This window comes from Salmo salar, chromosome ssa14 (assembly GCF_905237065.1).
Source record: "Salmo salar chromosome ssa14, Ssal_v3.1, whole genome shotgun sequence".
NCBI classification, from domain to species: domain Eukaryota; kingdom Metazoa; phylum Chordata; class Actinopteri; order Salmoniformes; family Salmonidae; genus Salmo; species Salmo salar.
The window spans coordinates 41,075,487-41,097,984 of NC_059455.1; the positions used below are offsets into that span (position 1 = coordinate 41,075,487).

Consider the following 22,498-nt stretch of genomic DNA (forward strand, 5'->3'; position numbering starts at 1 on the left):
CACTTTTGCCCAGTCACGAACCAGTGCCCTGCGGCTCAGCATAATGGAATCCACCCAATGTTTTCTATTGACACAAGTGGAGGAGAGGGATAGGGTTTTGCCGGAGGTAACGGAGGGTGCATCCAAAGATGGGTCTACTTATACAATGCCTTGCAAAAGTATTATCCCCCTTGGCGTTTTTCCTATTTTGTTGCATTACAACCTGTAATTTAAATGTATTTTTATTTGGATTTCATGTAATGGACATACACAAAATAGTCCAAATTGGTGAAGTGAAATGAAAAAAATTACTTGCTTAAAAAAATTCCCCAAAATAAAAACTTTAAATTGGTGCGTGCATATATATTCATCACCTTTGTTATGAAGCCCCTAAATAAGATCAGGCGCAACCAATTACCTTCAGAAGTCACATAATTAGATAAATAAAGTCCACCTGTGTGCAATCTAAGTGTCACATGATCTCAGTATATATACACCTGTTCTGAAAGGCACCAGAGTGTGCAACACTACTAAGCAAGGGGCACCATGAAGACCAAGAAGCTCTCCAAACAGGTCATGGACAAAGTTGTGGAGAAGTACAGATCAGGGTTGGGCTATAAAAAAATATCCAAAACTTTGAACATCCCACGGAGCACTATTAAATCCATTATTAAAAAATGGAAAGAATATGGCACCACAACAAACCTGCCAAGAGAGGGCCGCCCACCAAAACTCATGGACCAGGCAAGGAGGGCATTAATCAGAGAGACAACAAAGAGACCAAAGATAACCCTGAAGGAGCTGCAAAGCTCCACAGCAGAGATTGGAGTATCTGTCCATAGGACCACTTTAAGCCGTACACTCCACAGAGCTGAGATTTATGGAAGAGTGGCCAGAAAAAAAGCCATTACTTAAAGAAAAAAGTAAGCAAACTCGTTTGGTGTTCGCCAAAAGGCATGTGGGAGACTCACCAAACATATGGAAGAAGGTACTCTGGTCAGATGAGACTAAAATTTAGCTTTTTGGCCATCAAGGAAAACGCTATGTCTGTTGAAAACCCAACACCTCTCATCACCCCGAGAACATCATCCCCACAGTGAAACATGGTGGTGGCAGCATCATGCTGTGGGGATGTTTTTCATTGGCAGGGACTGGGAAACTGGTCAGAATTGAAGGAATGATGGATGGTGCTAAATACAGGGGAATTCTTGAGGGAAACCTGTTTCAGTCTTCCAGAGATTTGAGACTGGGATGGAGATTCACCTTCCAGCAGGAAAGTGACCCTAAGCATACTGCTAAAGCAACACTCGTGTGGTTTAAGGGGAAACATTTAAATGTCTTGGAATGGCCTAGTCAAAGCCCAGACCTCAATCCAATTGATAATCTGTGGTATGACTTAAAGATTGCTGTACACCAGCGGAACCCATCCAACTTGAAGGAGCTGGAGCAGTTTTGCCTTGAAGAATGGGCAAAAATCCCAGTGGCTAGATGTGTCAAGCTTATAGAGACATACCCCAAGAGACTTGCAGCTGTAATTGCTGCAAAAGGTGGCTCTACAAAGTATTGACTTTGGGGAGGGGGGGGGTGAATAGTTATGCATGCTCAAGTTTTCTGTTTTTTTTTATTTCTTGTTTGTTTCACAATAAAAAATATTTTCCATCTTCAAAGTGGTAGACATGTTGTGTAAATCAAACGATACAAACCCCCCAAAAATCAATTTTAATTCCAGATTGTAAGGCAACAAAATAGGGAAAATGCCATGGGGTTGAATACTTTCACAAGCCACTGTACTTGGTTTTCAAATAGAAGAATCTAGAAATGTTTTTGTTTTCACATTCTGCTGGAAAAAGCTACATAATGAAATTGGTAGGCTACATCCACAACTTTAGAGGGACAGTTTTCCAATGACGTCATCAATTCTATCCTGACTATTCATTTCACAAATGTGTATGTTTCTTCGTATTGGAGCCTTGTCTATGCCTTACTTTTTTAAACTACATATTTGCAATACTTCTAGATATGAGGTGTTTCTACACAGAGAATACCATCGTTCACACTGGATATTTATTTATATACAGTATGTACAAATTAACAACAACTACATCAAATAATTAAGGAGTCTTGACTGAACTCTCAACCTCTAACATCATTTCATTATACCATTTTACATTTGAACAGACATTGTATTCAGTTTTAGCCCAGGTGCAATGACAAAGGGTAGAATATACATCATATACATCAGTTTAACTTGGATAAAATGAAAATATATCGGTATGTGCAATGAGGGCACTAGATAGCATCCAGTAATGCTGCTTACACCAACAGTAGACATATGTACATGCCTGCAATATCTGTTAGCAGAAGAGACAATGCATTGTTAGAGAGAAATGGGGAGATACTATGAAAGTACTATCATAATAATACTGTGTTCTTCTGCATTTATTGACAAAAATATATATAATCAGTTAACAGTCATTACACATGTCGTTTTGAAATATTCAATCCAACACAACTCTGTTGGTATTTTAGCATCACGATGGGAAAACAAAAGTTAAAAACCACAAGATGTCAGCATGTATCGAAACAGTTAATTATCACTACAACAATGCAGGGTTAGGTAAGCACTCAGGTTGTTGGATAGGAGGGGCTCAGCCAGCACTGACCCTCATGGACAGATCATTTGTCAATGTGTATCACTTTGAGGACAGGAACACAGTCCTCTGTCCAAGAGTTTGTCCTCGTGAATGTCCCGTTTAGCCTACAAAGGCTTCTACACAGAATGCGGGACAGCTGGGTGTACCATAAGGGATTTGCACATCAGATTCAGCGGAGGCTGGTGAGGGGAGAACGGCTCATAATAATGGCTGGAATGGAGTAAATGGAATGGTATCAAAAACATGGTTTTCATGTGTTTGATACAATTCTATTCTATCCATTACAGTCTATTTCAGCCATTACTATGAGCCGTTCTTCCCTCAGCAGCCTCAACTGATTCAGGTGATCTTAGTCTGACTTGATTGCTATCTTGATAACGGCTGATTAGTTCAGCAGGTTTGAGCTGCACTGAAGTGGAGTGGAGGAGCTGTGTGGCATGCATGCTTTGTCAAGCAGAGCTCCTAGTTAACGACACTGAGTACTGGTTTATCTTTATTTGGACGTGGCAGGACGAGGAACTGCGTAGAACACACATACACACACACAAACAGGGTTGGGCACACAATGGCTGGAGGTGCCACTGACTGGAGGTGCCACTGATGAGAGCTGGTCCAGATTAGTCACAGTCCTGTAGAATGGCTCCATCCTAATGTGCTTGTTGGAAGTCCTTCTTCCTGTGGGGTTGGTTTCCCAAGACGTGGTCAATCTCTGTGGCAATGACTGCTGTCATCTTTGGAATGACCTAGAATACATGAAGAAGAGAAACAATACCATTGATTCAGTCAGTTGTTATGTTGGTAGTAGTAGTTCGTAACTACACCACAATAGGCATCCATAATTGTAAATAAACAGTGTAGGCATAGACTAGAGAAGGGGAGCAGTATGAGTGCTGAGAAATAGATGTCAGTATCCCAAATTGAACCCTAAACCTTGCACCCTTAGCCTCGCCAGCCAGCCTGATCTGTGGATGATAGTGTCATAGCGTTGACTATCATTAAATGTGAAGACTGTTCATTTATCAAATCAATTCTCTGTCATTTATTTACGTGATTAAACTAATCATGTACCTTTAATTAACTAGGAAGCCGGGGCACCACGGGAAAATGTTTAAAGAGTGTTTATTTCACGAATATAACTCTTCAGATATGTTCATATTTTATCGATTACACTCACTTATTAATGTATTATGACCTCATCAGGCATATTCTGAATGTCGCAAACCCTTGGATATCTGCACAAACCCTAACATAGATCATGAGTCAGAGATATACAAATTGGCTTAATTATTTATTTACTAACTAACTTAATCAATTACAGAATTACATAAACACACACACACACATAGGTCATACATTGGTTACTGACATGATAGAAAAGTCCCTAGTGGGCTAAGCTGATATGATGGCTTGGTAGACAAAGGAAATTAAGTGGGGACAGTTCGAGAGCGGGAAACAGTTGATAACTACACTTATGAAATGCTAATACTTTTAACATGAACAGCCCCTCATTTGAAAATAAATTGCAATTTACATATTTTCATCTGTATGCCTTTGTTGTCCCTCTCTGATCACCGGTCTGTCTGCTGGATAGTCAGTCGACAGAAAGCCTCTGGTTTGTCCACCAGAGATCAAAGTCCGTTGTAGTTGTTATACTGGATACTTCAGAGTACCATTCAGAAATGTTCTTAAATCGGATGCATTTACCAGACTAAAGTATTTAAACAGCTGCAGCCTGAATAATTGGTTTTTATTTTGGAGATTTCTTCACCATTTCAGCATGGGAATGACCTCCATGTTCTCTGGTCTTGTGCTTTGGTAGAGTTGTAGTTTGAACCACTTCACACACCAGCTTCACCTGGCATGTTTTGGTCTATAGAGTGATAGCCATTCCAACGGGGGGACATCGTCCTGGCGTTATCTTGACTCTAGTTTAATTTGCCAACCATTTCAACATGTAGCTACCGCTTCATGTTTTCTGATCTAATTTTGTCAAAAGTGGGTTTTATACTTAGTAGAAAAGGGGACGTTCCATGACACTGATGTAAATGGTTAGAGCGTTGGCCCAGTAACCGAAAGGTTGCTAGATAAAATCCCTGAGCTGACAAGGTAACAATCTGTCGTTCTGCCCCTGAACAAGGCAGTTAACCCACTGTTCCTAGGCCATCATTGTAAATAAGAATTTGTTCTTAACTGACTTGCCTAGTTAAATAAAGGTTGAATAAAAAAAATGTAATGTCTGTACTCACGGGGTGTGGTCGCTGACTAGTTAAAACTTTATATGAAAACCCATACTCTCATTTAGACGGCTAACATCACATTTCATCTTTTCAAAAATATTCCTATTGTCACACCCTGATCTGTTTCACCTGTCTTTGTGATTGCCATTTTCCCCATTATCCCCTGTGTATTTATACCTGTGTTCTCTGTTTGTCGGTTGCCAGTTCGTTTTGTTTTGTCGAGCCTACCAGCGTTTTTCCCTCTGCTCCTGTCTCTCGAGTGTTCCTGTTTCCTAGTTTTCCCAGTGTTGACCATTCTGCCTTCCCTGACCCTGAGCCTGCCTGCCATCCTGTACCTTTGCCCCACCTTTCTGGATTACTGACCTCTGCCTGCCCTTGACCTGCCTTTTGCCTGCCCCTGTTCGATAAAAACTTCTTCAGGATCGGTGTCCCTTCCACGGGACGGTTGAGCTAACGTAGGCTAATGCGATTAGCATGAGGTTGTAAGTAACAAGCGTATTTCCCAGGACATAGACATATCTGATACTGGCAGAAAGCATACATTCTTGTTAATCTAACTGTATCTCCACACTGCCAAGCGCCTCAATTCCAGGCAAGCTAAATGGGCCCTGCTGTTCACACGGTTCAACTTCTCCCTCTCGTACCGGCCGGGATCCAAGAATGTCAAGCCGGATGCGCTGTCATGCCGCTATAGCCCCCCGGCTACTACCCAGGAACCCGAGACCATTCTTCCTACTTCGTGCCTGCCGACGGCACTCAGCTGGGGAATAGGGAAGCAGGTCCATGAGGCGCAGCGTTCCCAGCCGAACACTGGTGGGGGCCCTGATAACCGGATGTTCATTCCTGACGCCGTCCACTCCGTGATCGTGGAGTGGGCCCACTCCTCCAGGCTTGCCTGCCACCCGGGCTCCTGTCGGACCCTGGCTTTTGTGCGACAATGCTTTTGGTGGCCTACCATGGTCCCTCACGTGTCCGCATTCGTCGCCCCTTGCACGGTTTGTGCACAGAACAAGACTTCGCGGCAAGCTCCGGCTGGTCTCCTCCAACCTCTGCCAGTCCCTCACCGTCCTTGGTCTCACATCTCACTGGACCTTGTCACGGGTCTTCCCCGTCTGATGGTAACACCGCCATCCTGACCGTGGTGGATCGGTTTTCCAAAGCCGCCCATTTTATTCCTCTCCCCAAACTACCCTCTGCCAAAGAGACGGCCCAGCTCATGGTGCAGCACATCTTCCGGATCCATGGTCTACCAGTAGACATGGTCTCCGACCGGGGTCCTCAGTTCTCATCCAAGTTCTGGAAGGCGTTCTGGAACCTCATTGGGTCGTCGGCCAGCCTGTCCTCCGGGTTCCACCCCCAGTCCAACAGCCAGTCGGAGTGAGCCAACCAGGACCTAGAGACTACTCTGCGCTGCCTGGTCTCTGCCATCCCCACCACCTGGAGCCAGCAGCTTGTGTGGGTCGAATACGCCCGCAAGACCCTTTCCTGCTTTGCCACGGGTCTATCACCTTTTGAGTGTTCCCTGGGGTATCAGCCCCCACTCTTCCCTGAACAGGAAGAAAAGGTTGGCATACCTTCTGCCCAGATGTTTGTCAACCGCTGTCGTCGTACCTGGAGGAGAGCCCGGTCGGCCCTCCTCAAGACCACCTCCAGGTATCGACGACAAGCAGAATTTATGACCGCTGTAAAACCTGTTGTGGGAAAGAGAGTGAGAGAGGGGGGAGCCACGATATACACCCAAAAGGGCCACGTCATGACAATAGCGAGATCAGGGAGGCTCACGAGGCTACTGCATCTAAGATGATTTGATAGGTATAAGACATATGGTGTAACTTCCACCTAGCTTATCAGTGAGCAAGTGGAGCTACTACCATATTGCGTACACCTGTCAAATCCGCTCAGGTCTCCACACGTACATAGGGCATAGGCGCAAGAGGCTGCTGAGGGGAGGACAGCTCATAATGATGTTTGCAATGGAGAAAATGGAATGGCATCAAACACCTGGAAACCACTAAGTTAAGGATCTTCAGACTAAACACCTCCCTCTGAAACTGGATCCTGGACTTCCTGATGGCCGCCTCCAGGTGGTAAGGGTAGGCAACAACACGTCTGCCATGCTGATCCTCAAAACTGGGGCCCCTCATAGGTGTGTACTTAATCCACACCTGTACTCCCTGTTCACCCACGACTGTGTGGCCAAACACGACTCCAACACCATCATTAAGTTTGCTGACGACACAACAGTGGTAGGCCTGATCACCGACAACGATGAGACAGCCTGTAGGGAGGATGTCAGAGAACTGGAAGTGTGGTGTCAGGACAACAACCTCTCCCTCAACGTGAGCAAGACAAAGGAGCTGATCGTGGACTACAGGAAAGGGCGGGCCGAACAGGCCCCCATTAATATCAACGGGGCTGTAGTAGAGCGGGTCGAGAGTTTCAAGTTCCTTGGTGTCCACATCACCAACAATCTATCATGGTCCAAACACACCAAGACAGTTGTGAAGAGGGCATGACAAAACCTTTCCCCCCTCAGGAGACTGAAAAGATTTGGCACGGATCTCCAGATCCTCAAAAGGTTCTACAGCTGCACCATCGAGAGCATCCTGACCAGTTGCATCACAGCCTGGTATGGCAACTACTCGCCATCTGACCGTAAGGCGCTACAGAGGGTTGTGCGTACGGCCCAGTATATCACTGGGGCCAAGCTTCCTGCCATCCAGGACCTATATAATAGGCGGTGTCAGAGGAAAGCCCCTAAAATTGTTAGAGACTCCAGTCACCCAAGTCATAGACTGTTTTCTCTGCTACCGCACGGCAAGTGGTACCGGAGCGCCAAGTCTAGGACCAAAAGGCTCCTGAACAGCTTCTACCCCCAAGCCATAAGACTGCTGAACAATTAATCAAATGGCCACCGGACTATTATATTGACCCCCCCTCCATTAGTTTTGTACACTGCTGCTACTCACTGTTTATTATCTATGCATAGTCACTTCACCCCTACCTACATGTACAAATGACCTCTAACATGTACCCCCACACACTGACTCGGTACCGGTACCCCCTGTATATAGCCTCGTTATTGTTATGTTATTGTGTTACTTTTAATTATGTTTTACTTTAGTTTATTTGGTAAATATTTTCTTAACTCTTCTTGAACTTTACTGTTGGTTAAGGCCTTGTAAGTAAGCATTTCACGGTAAGGTCTACACTTGTTGTATTCGGCGCATGTGACAAATAAAGTTTGATTTGATTTGTTTGATGTTTTTGTTATCATTCCACCTATTCCGCTCCAGCCATTAACATGAGCCCATTCTCCCCAATTAAGGTGCCACCAACCTCCTGTGGGCATAGAGTCTCAGGGTCGATTTTGCATTGGGCCTAAAACAGCTTAAAATGTATTCTTCAAGGGAGTCCTTCTTCCCTTAATGAAAAAAGTAAACTATATGAGAGATGCTCCTTGCCTCCATGGCCCTCAGGTTCTCTGCAAGCTGGATGGGGTTGGATGTTCCCAGCAGCACTGAGCTCACTCCTTCATTTCTCAGACACCAGGCTGCAGAGAGAGAGAAGGGGAGGTAACAGGGTTGAGTTCATTAGGGCATGCAACGGAAAACATTTTGCAATGGAAAAAGAAAATGTACGTTTGTTATTGGACAAGTCCCTTATGGAGGTAGTCCCTCCATTACTCATAGTGTCATCTTCCACATCCAGCATGGTTATTTGTCTATTTTTTGGGGTACCTTTATTTTACCAGGTTAGTCTCATTGAGATGAACAATCTCTTTTACAATACCTGGCCAAAATAGCAGCACACAAAGTTGCAGACACATTTATAACATAAAACACAAAGCGCTACAGTTTAAAAAATATACATTTACACATTGAACAGCAGGATGGTGTGGGAAAGTGTGGTGCAACTAGGGTTCAAAACATTGACAGCCCCCCCATTTCATTTGGCATCATAGTGTGTAACCCTTCTTTAAAATAAATTATAGGGACGAGCTCCTGTAATTTCAGCAACCTTTGAAGCTCGTTCCATGCGTGTGATTGGGCTCCCTAGTGGCGCAGTTGTCTAAGGCACTGCATCTCAGTGCTAGAGGTATTGCTACAGACCCTGGTTTGATTCCAACTGGCCATGATTGGGAGTCCCATTGGGCGGTGCACAATTGGTCCAGCATTGTCTGGGTTAAGGTTTGGCTGGGGTAGGCCGTCATTGTAAATAATAATTGGATTCTAACTGACTTGCCCAGTTAAATAAATAAAAAAAATGAAGTAAGGGGCAGAGAACTGGAAAGCTTTTTTCTGTACGGGCCTTAGGCACAATCAAGTGAACGCAGGCGTTTTAATTTGTCTGCTGGACAATTTAGTTACACAAGTAAAATGGGAGCCGTCTCAATATGGCCTTCTAAATAAAACCTACCAATGATTTAATCTCCGAAGAGTTAAGGAAGACCAGCCCACTCATGTAAAGGTTACAGTGATGTGTGAGGCCTTTGGTACACAGTTTCCAGCATATGTAATGATGCCACAGGGGTATACATGTACAATATATCAACAAAATCAATTACAGGCACGAAAGTAGTGGAAACAAGCCACTTTCTCGCTTGAAAAACCCCAGAACTTATTACTAAAATAAAAACGCAATTTGAGCCTAAGCTTTTCGTGAAAACCATCAACTTTGTCTTTTCAGCATTTGTGTTACTGATATCTTACCGATAGCTAATTGTGGCAGAGTGCAGCCCAGCTTCTCAGAGATGGTAGTGAGCTCCTTCAGCTTGGCCTGCTGTTTCCTCCCTTCTTCGCTCACTATCTTATCCTTTAACCAGGCATACGGCTGGAAGAGAGGAAGAAGACCAGTCTTAGACACCACCTGAGGACCAAGCTGACATTCATAAATCCCCTCAGATGTTGTTGGGACAAGCAGATACGAGCAGTACCTTCATGGAGGCCCTGGAGCATTCTGGGATACCATTCTCATACTTCCCAGTGATGATTCCACAGGCTAGAGGTGACCAGGAGACCACACCCACACCTGCAATGGCACATGGGAGTTAGGTCACATGACAGGCAGGGTAATCATCAGATTATCATGGTACTGAAGGACAAAAGTACTGGTATCAAGAGTTTACCTTTTGCAGTTTGGAATATGGACTCAGCTCGACATTAGACCAGTTTTGACAAACTTTGAATTTTGGGGTGAACTACTACTACTGCACAGTCTGTTACCAGTCTGATCCTGGTTGTGCATTTCAATGGCGTTTATAGGACACTTGAATGCAGTCCCAAAGTGTGACAAATCTAAAATCTAGTGACTTTCTGAGATGGTGTTACTATTACACCTGCCTATCTTATGGTAGAGCTCAGGTAGCTGTGTCTCCACCTTGTCCCTCTGGAAGAAGTGGTACTCAGCCTGCTCACACACCGGAGGGATCAGGTTAAACTGCCGCGCAACCGAGTACGCTTCCTGAAAAACAATTGAGAGGAGAAGGGAAGAGGGGAGCGGGGCAGAACCAAGGTGAGAACAATGCTGACTCTGTTCACCTTTTCAAGCTTCTCTTGTTAATGTCAGACCAAACTTCCATATCTTCAAAAGTATTGATATTACAAGACAGCACCTGAACTTTTCAGACTTCATTCACCTTTTCAACCACTATAATGTTTGTTTACTCACTAATGTCAGACTTCAAAAGCATTTATATCCCAAGCATGCTACAGTGAATTATGTGGACAGATCGTGCAGGTCTACACACTGCTGAAGAGAATATGAAGTTGACGTATTGGGAAGTTGTGAGAGAATTTGCCTACTTACCATAATCTCCATGGCAGACCATCGTGATGTCCCCCAGTACATGGACATGCCATTGTTGATCAAATGGGTCATCGCCCTCACAATCTCTGCAGAGACAAAAACATTAAAAACCTGCTAGCTACGGGAGGGTCACGGAGAGGGATACGGGAGGGATACAGGAGGGCTATGGGAGGGACAGAGGGGGTGTAGGTGTAGGTTGGTGTTTCCCACATTCTGGAAGAAGGGAGTCAAGAGAGTTTAGCAAAAATAAGGGGAAATAATGTGTTTTGAGAGAAACGTCCCTTCTCACAGATGAAACTTGATATGATGAATATACTCTGACTTGTAGGAGTAGTTCTGAGACATTAGAGGGCGCCTCAGCTCCTTCTTCTACAACCTCAGAAAGATCACTTCTCATTAGCTAGAATCCTTCATTGGTGAAACTGAAACTGACATGTCAGTTTGGGATATTAGAACAACAAAGAAGTTACCGCAAATAACAAACCCATTTATATTTAATTATTTTTAATTTATTTTTAATTTAACTAGGAAAGTCAGTTAAAAACAAATTCTTATTTAAAATGACAGCCCACCCCCCCAGGCCAAACCCTAACTGGGACGACGCTGGACCACCGTCAACAACGGTCCCTGTGCTACACCCCCCCCTCCCAATCCTCCCACTACGGAGGTGGCTCTGGCTCTGGGTGTAGCTCCCGTTCCGTAGACTCCGGGCTGGGGAGTGTCGCTTGTTTACTCCGGGCTGGGGAGCGTCGCTGGAGACTCCGGGCTGGGGAGCGTCGCTGGAGACTCCGGGCTGGGGAGCGTCGCTGGAGACTCCGGGCTGGGGAGCGTCGCTGGAGACTCCGGGCTGGGGAGCGTCGCTGGAGACTCCGGGCTGGGGAGCGTCGCTGGAGACTCCGGGTTGGGGAGCGTCGCTGGAGACTCCGGGCTGGGGAGCGTCGCTGGAGACTCCGGGCTGGGGAGCGTCGCTGGAGACTCCGGGCTGGGGAGCGTCGCTGGAGACTCCGGGCTGGGGAGCGTCGCTGGAGACTCCGGGCTGAGGAGCGTCGCTGGAGGCTCAGGGCTTGGGAGCGTCGCTGGAGGCTCAGGGCTTGGGAGCGTCGCTGGAGGCTCAGGGCTGGGGAGCGTCGCTGGAGGCTCAGGGCTGGGGAGCGTCGCTGGAGGCTCAGGGCTGAGGAGCGTCGCTGGAGGCTGCAGACTGGAGGGCGTCGCTGAAGGCTGCAGACTGGAGAGCGTCGCTGGAGACGGAGTGCTCACAGCAGGCACTGGCTGTACCGGGTTATGGAGGCGCACTGGAGGATGAGTGCGGGGAACAGGAACAGGACGTACTAATGGCAGAGTGCTCACAGCAGGCACTGGCTGTACCGGGTTATGGAGGCGCACTGGAGGGTGAGTGAGCGGAGCAGGAACAGGACGTACTGGACTGGGCAGGCGCACTGGAAGCCTGATGCGTGAGGCTGGCTTTGGAGGCGCCAGACTGGTAACACGCACATCGTGGCTAGTGCGGGGAGCAGGAACAGGACGTACTGGACTGGGCAGGCGCACTAGAGGCCTGATGCGTGGGGCTGGCTTTGGAGGCGCCAGACTAGTGACACACACCTCAGGGCTAGTGCGAGGAGCAGGAACAGGACGTACTGGACTGGGCAGGCGCACTAGAGGCCTGATGCGTGGGGCTGGCTTTGGGGGCGACAGACTAGTGACACGCACCTCAGGGCTAGTGCGAGGAGCATGAACAGGACGTACTGGACTGGGCAGGCGCACTAGAGGCCTGATGCGTGGGGCTGGTTTTGGAGGCGCCAGCCTAGTAACACGCACCTCAGGGCTAGTGTGAGGAGCAGGAACAGGGTAAACTGGACCGAGGAGATGCACTGGTGGCCAGATGCCCTGCGCCGTCGCACTTCTCCCTGGCTGCCGGCTAACTCTCGCCTGGCAACGCTGCGGAACCCTATTGACCGCACCGGACTGTGCACGCGTATGGGCGACACAGTGCGTATCTCCGCATAACAAGGTGCTTGCTTGATCCGTCGCTCCCCATAATAAGCATGGGGAGTTGGCTCAGGTCTCCATCCTGACTCTGCCAAACTCCCCGTGTGCCCCCCCCCCACCCCCCAAATTATTTTTGGGGATACCTCTCGGCCTCATCTAGCTCCCTTAGTTTCCTCTCCCAGAAACGTCGTTCTGCCTCCCACGTCCATCTTTCTCTTCGGTGCTCCAATCCCCGCTGCTTGGTCCTTGTTTGGTGGGTGGTTCTGTCATAGAGGTCGTAAGGATTGGACCAAAACGCAGCGGGTAAAGTGCTCATCTTCTTTCTTTATTAAAGAAAACACTTAAACAAAATAAACTCACAACGAAAACAGTCCAGTAAGGTGCTCAGACTATACTGGAAACAACAACCCACAAAACACAAGAGAAAACAAACCCAACTAAATATGGCCTCCAATTAGAGCGAATGACAACCAGCTGCCTCTAATTGGAGGTCATTGCCAAAAACCCAACATAGAAATACAAAACTAGATAAACACATAGAAATAGATAACATAGAACATAAACCAAAACCACCGAAACACACAAAACAAACACCCCCTGCCACGCCCTGACCAAACTACAATAACAAATAACCCCTTTTACTGGTCAGGACGCGACACCTGGGGATTTTTCAATTCCATTTCAATACCATCTGCATGTCTGTATTGCCGCCGAGCTCCACTACCACAGCTGAGTACATCAATTAATCCATTCAGTTCAGTCTCATTGAATAATAATCGCCAAACAACCGCTCAAAAGGCTCGAGTCAGAAGCCAATTGAAAGCAAGCCTGCTGCTAAAGGGGCGAGTTAAAAAACAATACAAACAAAGGAAACCGGTGAAAGGATTCGTACCATTGAGCAAGAAGCCCAGAATATATCCTCCATCCTCCTATGGCCAGTGCAGGGGAAGATTTCATATGAGATATTATATGAGGTAATATTAATCCAAACGCCAAATGCCGCAGTGCCAGACTGAAAAGACCCAGTCAGCTGAGAGAGAGAGAGATGACAGATGATGGAGCAGAAGTCTCTCGTAGTGGACCTTTGTCGGTTCTGTTTGTGCCTCAGGGTATAGAGTGGTACTGCAGGGTCATGGTGGTGTGGAGATACACAAGAAAGCTGATATTTATTAATGGGAGTAGAGTAAGTAATGCAAGGATACAAGGTGTCTAACCAAGAGAGACCGGAATCTCTGGAACATGTGATTCAATACCATGTACTTAATATGTCCCGCAAGGGGCAATTATGCTTGGCAAGCAGTGCAATTTGGTAGCTATACAATAACGTACACCTCTCTCTTTCTTTCTCTTTTAATCCACCCTCTGCCCTTCTCTACCTCTTTCCTTTTATCTGTCTCTTTCTTTCTCTAACCAAAACAAGAACACATTGGCATGACGATAACACAGTACAACCCAACACGCCTATATTGAAGAAAAGTAAATCACACAGAGAGTTTGGATGATAAAATTATACCTTATAGACCTGTAGTCTAACCAACAAATTCAATTCAATTGCAACAGGATGCTGAAGGATAAAATGTAAAACAGGGAGATTAATGAAGTTGAAAGAGAGATGAACCTAGATCAGAGTGGGATTTAAAAAAAGAGTGATTCCCTTTCATGAGCAGCTCATTCTGCGAGCCTACATACAGCGGAGAGAGCCAGAGTGTGTGGGTGAAACAGGTGGGAGGTGGAGAGGAGAAAATGTCAGGCGTGAACAACAATACATCTGTTCTGAGAGGGAAAGAGAGAGAGAGAGAGGGGGAGGAAAGATAGAAAGACAAAGAGATGGAGAGATTGCTGGGGGAGTGTGTTGGTCATTAAATTCTATGAATTCTTAGTCAATGGTTCACCTGAGCTTCTAAGGTAATGGTAGATTATCAATGCCTATACCCATATCAACAGAGTAGCCTGATGTACACTTCATATGCCCTCTTTCACAACAGTGCCCTCTTCAGTGGCCTGCCCTCAGGCTCAAAAGTTCCAGCAAGTCATTACTTTCCAACCCCAGGCCTGGCTGGGATATATATCTCATGTCAAAGGATTGCTTGCTGTGTACACCGTGGGCAGAGGGCAGAAAAATATTGGTATTTAGCAAAAACAGAAGGATGAATGGGTTTGAGGTGTGTGTGTATTTAATTTGCTTGTTTGTCTCTGTGTGTGAATCTGTGCGTGTTTGAGCATGTGTGTGTGTTTGTGTGTGTGTGTGTTTGCCTGTATGTGTGAGTTTGCTTGCTTGTTTGCTGTCTAACACCCCACTGATAAACACTGTGCTCTGTTTATGTCACGTTGTATAATGATTGGAAACAGGTGCAGGAATGCGAAAATAGTTTTTTTTATTTCACTACCCAAAATAGCGTATATATATATATATATATATATACACATATAAAACACAGGGCTGTAACCCAAACAAAGAGCGAGATGTAAACCTCTAATAAATACACGGGACGAGACCCGTAACAACAATACACGGGACGAGACCCGTAATAACAATACACGGGACGAGACCCGTAATAACAATACACGGGACGAGACCCGTAACAACAAGTGCACACTAACACGGTAACACGCAAGCCGATACAACAGAGCACAGGTACTCACAAGACCAACGGACATGGAACAATAATCAACAAGGACAATGGAGAACAGAGGGCACATATATAGACATACTAATCAAGGGGAATGGGAACCAGGTGTGAGTAATGAGAGAAGACAGTCCGGGGTTGGTGGTAAGGATCCAGTTCAGTGACACCTAGAAGGCCGGTAACGTAAACCTCGGGAGCTTGTGAACGGAATGAACATCAGTACCCGGGGGAATCCGTGACAGTACCCGCCCCTCTGACGCGCTGCACCAGCAGCGGGACGACACCGGACTCGGGGACGACCACAGTGGGACGACACCGGACTCGGGGACGACCACAGTGGGACGACACCGGACTCGGGGACGACACCGGACACGGGGACGACCTCTGGGAAGCGGTGTGGGTTGGTCATGGCGCCGACAGTGTAAATCCCTGGTCAGTGAAGCGTCCAGGATGTCCACCGCAGGAACCCAGCACCGATCCTCTGGGCCGTACCCCTCCCAGTCAATGAGGTACTGAAGACACCCCGCCCGACGCCTCGAATCCAGGACCTCACGGACCAAGGAGGCCAGACCTCGCTCGAAGTCCAGAGGAAGAGGCGGGGCGTCACTGGGTCCAGCCTCAGCAAGGGGACCAGGCATCACTGGCCTGAGGAGAGACACATGAAAGTTGGGTTAATGCGGTAATCAGCAGGGAGTTGCAAACGGTACACTTCTGGTCAAAAGTTTTAAAATACCAACTCATTCAATGGTTTTTCTTAATTTTTTACTATTTTCTACATTGTAGAATAATAGTGAAGACATCAAAACTATGAAATAACACATGTAGTAACCAAAAAAGTGTTAAACAAATATATTTTATATTTGAGATTCTTCAAATAGCCACCCTTTACCTTGATGACAGCTTTGCACACTCTTGGCATTCTCTCAACCAGCTTCACTTGGAATGTTTTTCCAACAGTCTTGAAGGAGTTCCCACATATGCTGAGCACTTGTTGGCTGCTTTTCCTTCACTCTGCGGTCCGACTCATCCCAAACCATCTTAATTTGTTTCAGGTCGGGGGATTGTGGAGGCCAGGTCATCTGATGCAATCCTCCTTCACACTCCTTGGTCAAATAGCCCTTACACAGCCTGGAGGTGTGTTGGGTTATTGTCCTGTTGAAAAACAAATGATAGTGGGACTATGCCCAAACCAGATGGGGTGGCATATCACTGCAGAATGCTTTGGTAGCCATGCTGGTTAAATGTGCCTTGAAATGTAAATAAATCACTGACAGTGTCACCAGCAAAGCACCCCCACAACATAACACCTCCACCTCCATGCTTCACGGTGGGAAAAACACACATGGAGATCATCCATTCACCTACTCTGCGTCTCACAAGACACGGTGGTTGGAACCATAAATCTCCAATTTGGACTCCAGAACAAAGGACAGATTTCCAACGGTCTAATATCCATTGCTCGTGTTTCTTGGCCCAAGCAAGTTTTTTCTTGTTATTGGTGTCCTTTAGTAGTGGTTTCTTTGCAGCAATTCGACCATGAAGGCCTGATTCACATAATCTCCTCTGAGCAGTTGATGTTGAGATGTGTCTGTTACTTGAACTCTGTGAAGCATTTATTTGGGCTGCAATTTCTGAGGCTGGTAACTCTAATGAACTTATCCTCTGCAGCAGAGGTAACTATGGGTCTTCCATTCCTGTGGTGGTCCTCATGAGAGCCAGTTTCATCATAGCGCTTGGTGGTTTTTGCGTTTGCACTTGAAGAAACTTTCAAAGTTCTTGAAATTTTCTGTATTGACTGAACTTCATGTCTTAAAGTAATGATCGACTGTCGTTTCTCTTTGCTTATTTGCGCTGTTCTTGCCATAATATGGACTTTCTTCTGTATAGCACCCCTACCTTGTCACAACACAACTGACTGGCTCAAACGCATTAAGAAGGAAAGAAATTCCACAAATTAACTTTTAACAAGGCACACCTGTTAATTGAAATGCATTCCAGGTGAAGCTGTTTGAGAGAATGCCAAGAGTGTGCAAAGCTGTCATCAAGGCAAAGGGAGGCTATTTGAAGAATCTCAAATATAAAATATATTTTAATTTGTTTAACACTTTTTTGGTTACTACATTATTCCATATGTGTTATTTCATAGTTTTGATGTCTTCACTGTTATTCTACAATGTAGAAAATAGTATACAGTTGAAGTCGGAGGTTTACATACACTTTAGCCAAGTACATTTAAACTCAGTTTTTCACAATTCCTGACATTTAATCCTAGTAAAAATTCCTTGTCTTAGGTCAGTTTGGATCACCACTTTATTTTAAGAATGTGAAATGTCAGAATAATAGCAGAGAATGATTTATTTCAGCTTTTATTTCTTTCATCACATTCCCAGTGGGTCAGAAGTTTACATACACTTAATTAGTATTTGGTAGCATTGCCTTTAAATTGTTTAACTTGGGTCAAACGTTTCGGGTAGCCTTCCACAAGCTTCCCACAATAAGTTGGGTGAATTTGGCCCATTTCTCCTGACAGAGCTGGTGTAACTGAGTCAGGTTTGTAAGCCTCCTTGCTTGCACACACTTTTTCAGTTCTGCCCACAAATTTTCTATAGGATTGAGGTCAGGGCTTTGTGATGGCCACTTCAATACCTTGACTTTGTTGTCCTTAAGCCATTTTGCCACAACTTTGGAAGTATGCTTGGGGTCATTCTCCATTTGGAAGACCCATTTGCGACAAAGCTTTAACTTCCTGACTGATGTCTTGAGATGTTGCTTCAATATATCCACATCATTTTCCTTCCTCATGATGCCATCTATTTTGTGAAGTGCACCAGTCCCTCCTGCAGCAAAACACCCCCACAACATGATGCTATCACCCCTGTGCTTCACAGTTGGGATGGTGTTCTTCAACTTGCATCCCCCTTTTTCCTCCAAACATAACGATGGTCATTATGGCCAAACAGTTCTATTTTTGTTTCATCAGACCAGAGAACATTTCTCCAAAAAGTATGATCTTTGTCCCCATGTGCAGTTGCAAACTGTAGTCTTGCTTTTTTATGGCAGTTTTGGAGCAGTGGCTTCTTCCTTGCCTTTCTGGTTATGTCGATATAGGACTCGTTTTAGTGTGGATATAGATACTTTTGTACCTGTTTCCACCAGCATCTTCACAAGGTCCTTTGCTGTTGTTCTGGGATTGATTTGCACTTTTCGTACCAAAGTACAGTCATCTCTAGGAGACGGTGTCTCTTTCCTGAGCGGTATGACAACTGCGTGGTCCCATGGTGTTTATACTTGCGTACTATTGTTTGAACAGATGAACGCGGTACCTTCAGGCGTTTGGAAATTGCTCCCAAGGATGAACCAGACTTGTGGAGGTCCACATTTTTTTCTGAGGTCTTGGCTGATTTCTTTTGAAATTCCCATGATGTCAAGCAAAGAGGCACTGAGTTTGAAAGTAGGCCTTGAAATACATCCACAGGTACATCTCCAATTGATTCAAATGATGTCAATTACCCTATCAGAAGCTTCTAAAGCCATGACATCATTTTCTGGAATTTTCCAAGCTGTTTAAAGACACAGTCAACTTAGTGCATGTATACTTCTGACCCACTGGAATTGTGATACAGTGAATTATAAGTGAAATAATCTGTCTGTAAACAATTGTTGGAAAAATTACTTGTGTCATGCACAAAGTAGTTGTACAAACCGACTTGCCAAAACCATAGTTTGTTAACAAGAAATTTGTGGAGTGGGTAAAAAAATAGTTTTAATGACTCCAACCTAAGTGTATGTAAACTTCCGACTTCAACTGTAAATAAATAAAAACCCTGGAATGAGTAGGTGTTCTAAAACTTTTCACCAGTAGTGTACACACCTCATTAACCCTCCTCAGGACTTTAAATGGCCAAACAAACTGCTGGCTCAGCTTCCACCATGGCAGGCGGAGGGACAGGTTCCCGGGTGGAGAGCCAGACCCAATCACCTGGAGAGAAAACAGGCGCCTCATTGCGGTGGCGGTCGGCCTGTTCCTTGTGCCGACGCACAGCCCGATGGAGACGAGTGTGCGCGGTGTTCCAGATCTCAGCGCGCTGAAACCACCGCAGGGGCCTCGGTCTGGCTCGGATGCCAAGGTGCAAGGACCGGCTGATACCCCAACACGCACTGTAAAGGAGTGAAGGAGTGGCGAAAGGAATTCTGAGCGTACTCAGTCCAAGGTAGAAAATCTGCCCACTTCCCCGGCCGGTCCTGACAGTAACACCTCAGGAACCTGTCCACTTCCTGATTGACCCTCTAACACCTGCCCATTTTCTTGAGGACGGTACCCAGAGATGAGACTGACCAGAAGACGTGCGTAAAAAGAGCTTCCGCAGTTTGGATGGCCGATGGGAGCCCAAGCAGAGGAAGGAGGTGACAAGCTTTGGAAAACCGATCCACAACGATGAGAATGGTGGTGTTCCCCTGGGAGGGTGAAGGTCAGTGATAAAGTACACCGAGAGGTGAGACCAGGGTCATTGTGGAACCGGCAGGTGAAGGAGCTTTCCATAAGGGAGGTGTCTGGGTGTCTTAGACTGGGCACAGATGGAGCAGGAAGAGACATAACCCGGACGTCCCAAGCCAAGGTGGGCCACCAGTACTTCTCAGTCAGGCAGGCGATGGTACAGCCTATCTCACGATGACCCGACAACGGCACCGTGTGTGCCCAGGTAAGGAGTCGTTCCCGCACACCTGTGGGCAAGTAGGCGCGGTTCTCCGGGTACTGTGTAGGTGCGGATTCCGTATGCAAGGCCTGCCGTATGTCGGCGTCCACGTCCCACACCACTGGCGTGATGATACAGAATGAAGGGATGATGGAGGTCTCCTCTCCTTGGCTCTCTGCGCCATAGAGGCGAGACAGGGCCTCTGCCTTCACATTCTTCGAGCCTGGCCTATAGGAAGCGTGAATTGGAACCTGGTGAAGAATAGAGCCCACCTGGCCTGTCTCGGGTGTAGCCTCTTCGCTGCCCTGATGTACTCCAGGTTGCGGTGGTCCGTCCACACCAGTATAAGGTGTTTGGGCCCCTCCAACCAGTGTCTGGTTGGGGAGCAGTGGTGAAGCATGCCTTCAGTGTCTCGAATGCCCGCTCCGCCTCCGCCATCCAACGAAGCCTCTGGGGACCTCCTCTCAGCAGGGAGGTAAGAGGCGCGACCACAGTGCTGCAGCCCCAGATGAACCTCCGGAAATGGACTGCTTTCACGGAGTTGGGGATGGGCCATGACCTGACTGCACTGACGCGTTGCTCCTCTGTCTCCACTCCCTCCATGGATATGAGGTAACCCAAAAAGGACAAGGCTGCTGGAATTTTTTTTCTTTATTGTTTAACATATAGATGATGCTCTAACAGTCTTCCCAGCATAGACCTGACCAACGAGACATGCTGGGCACGGTCAGCAGAATAGACCAAAATATCCTCTACTGTATATAAACCACAACGCCCCTTCCCAGCATGTCCTGAAACACTTAGTAAATAAAGGCCTGGAAGACTGAATGAGCATTAGACAGGCCAAAGAGCATTACGAGATACTCGTAATGCCCCGTGATTTTGGAAAAGGGCGTTTTCCATTCGTCGCCTGCACGAATGCGCACCAGATTGTAGGCGCTCCTCAAGTACAGTTTCGTGAAGTACTGCACCCCGTGCATTTGTTCAATGATGGTTGGGATGATGGGTAAAGGATAGCTGAACTTAACGGTGGCTTTATTCAGTCTTCGATAATCAATGCAGGGGCGCAGTCCTCCATCTTTCTTCTTAACAAAAAAGAAGCTTGAGGAGGTTGGTGACGTAGAGCAGTGGATAAAACCCTGCTGGAGGCTCTCCTGTACGTAGGTTTCCATGGCCTCGGTCTCCGCATAAGAGAGGGGGTAGACGTGTCCTCTCGGGAGGGCTGTATCAGACAGTAGGTCAATGGCACAGTCCCAGGGGAGATGAGGAGGCAGGTGTGTAGCCTGGTTCTTAGAGAAAACCTGATGCAGATCCTGGTATTCCTCCGGTAAATCCACTTGAGGGGTGTGGTCCGGAATTTCCACCATAGTGGTGTTGACAGACACCGCGAGACACCTCCCCGGATTCTTCCTTCTCCAATGCACTGCCTTGGGCAAACGTGCAGAGCCCACCTCCATTGGCTCTGGCCATGGAGCAGGTGTAGCCATAGGCTCCGGATTCCGCGCAGGTCTTTGTCAGGACCGCATGAGGTTGTCCAACTGAATCGCCATGCTGATGAGCTGGTCGAGTGACAGGTTGTCATCATGGCAGGCTAACTCCATCTGTACCTCCTCCTCCGCTGCGGATAACGGTGACCAAAGCCGACTCGTTCCATCCGGTGGAGGCCACGATAGTCCGGAACTCCAGGGCGAACTCCAAGGCGGTCCTAGATCCCTGGCGTAGTCGGAGTAGGCACTCACCCTCCCCTTGGCCCTCCACAGGATGATCAAACACCGAGCGGAAGAGGAGGGTGAAGCGCTCGTAGACCGCGGCACCCCAGTCCAAGACCCGTCTGGTCAGTGCCGAGATGACGGTGGCAACCCTGTCTCTCCCGGAGACAGCCTCGGCATAGCGAGCGAGGTACAGGTCGCATTGCAGAAGGAATCCCTTACATCTTGCTGGGGCACCATCAAAGCGCTCTGGGGAGGGACAGGGGTATTCCGCGGACCGGCTCAGATGGGACGGAGGCAGGTAGTGGGGTTGTGGGAGCTGGTGCTGAATTTTTTTATTTTATTTCACTACCCAAAATAGCGTACATCATGAACATGATGGGGACGAAGCCCCAAAAACAAACATATATATATATATATATATATATATATATATATATATATATATATATATATAACACAGGGCTGTAACCCAAACAAAGAGCGAAGTGTAAACTTCTAATAAATACACGTGACGAGACCCGTAATAACAAGTGCACACTAAGACGGTAACACGCAAGGCTATACAACAGAGCACAGGTACTCACAAAACCAATGGACTCAGAACAATAATCAACAAGGACAATGGAGAACAATAATCAACAAGGACAATGGAGAACAGAGGTCACATATATACACATACTAATCAGGGGGAATGGGAACCAGTTGTGCGCAATGAGAGAAGACAGTCTGTGGGTTGGTGGTAATGATCCAGTTCAGTGACGCCTAGAAGGGAATGAGCAGCAGTACCGGGGGAATCTGTGA

The 22,498-nt window shown here is 46.6% G+C and overlaps 1 protein-coding gene across 1 annotated transcript in view; it reads right to left on the reverse strand.

Moving 5' to 3' along the window:
• Positions 1 to 2,029: 2,029 nt before the first annotated feature.
• kcnab1b (potassium voltage-gated channel subfamily A regulatory beta subunit 1b) overlaps positions 2,030 to 22,498 on the reverse strand; it is an 82,138-nt gene continuing 61,669 nt past the window's right edge. Inside the window, exons 9-14 of the mRNA XM_045694379.1 lie at positions 10,679 to 10,764; positions 10,213 to 10,333; positions 9,807 to 9,901; positions 9,583 to 9,703; positions 8,335 to 8,423; positions 2,030 to 3,376 (exon numbers count right to left, since the gene is read on the reverse strand). Of these exons, the coding sequence (XP_045550335.1) occupies positions 3,281 to 3,376; positions 8,335 to 8,423; positions 9,583 to 9,703; positions 9,807 to 9,901; positions 10,213 to 10,333; positions 10,679 to 10,764 (608 nt within the window). The 3' untranslated portion in view covers positions 2,030 to 3,280. The remainder of the gene's footprint in view (positions 3,377 to 8,334; positions 8,424 to 9,582; positions 9,704 to 9,806; positions 9,902 to 10,212; positions 10,334 to 10,678; positions 10,765 to 22,498) is intronic.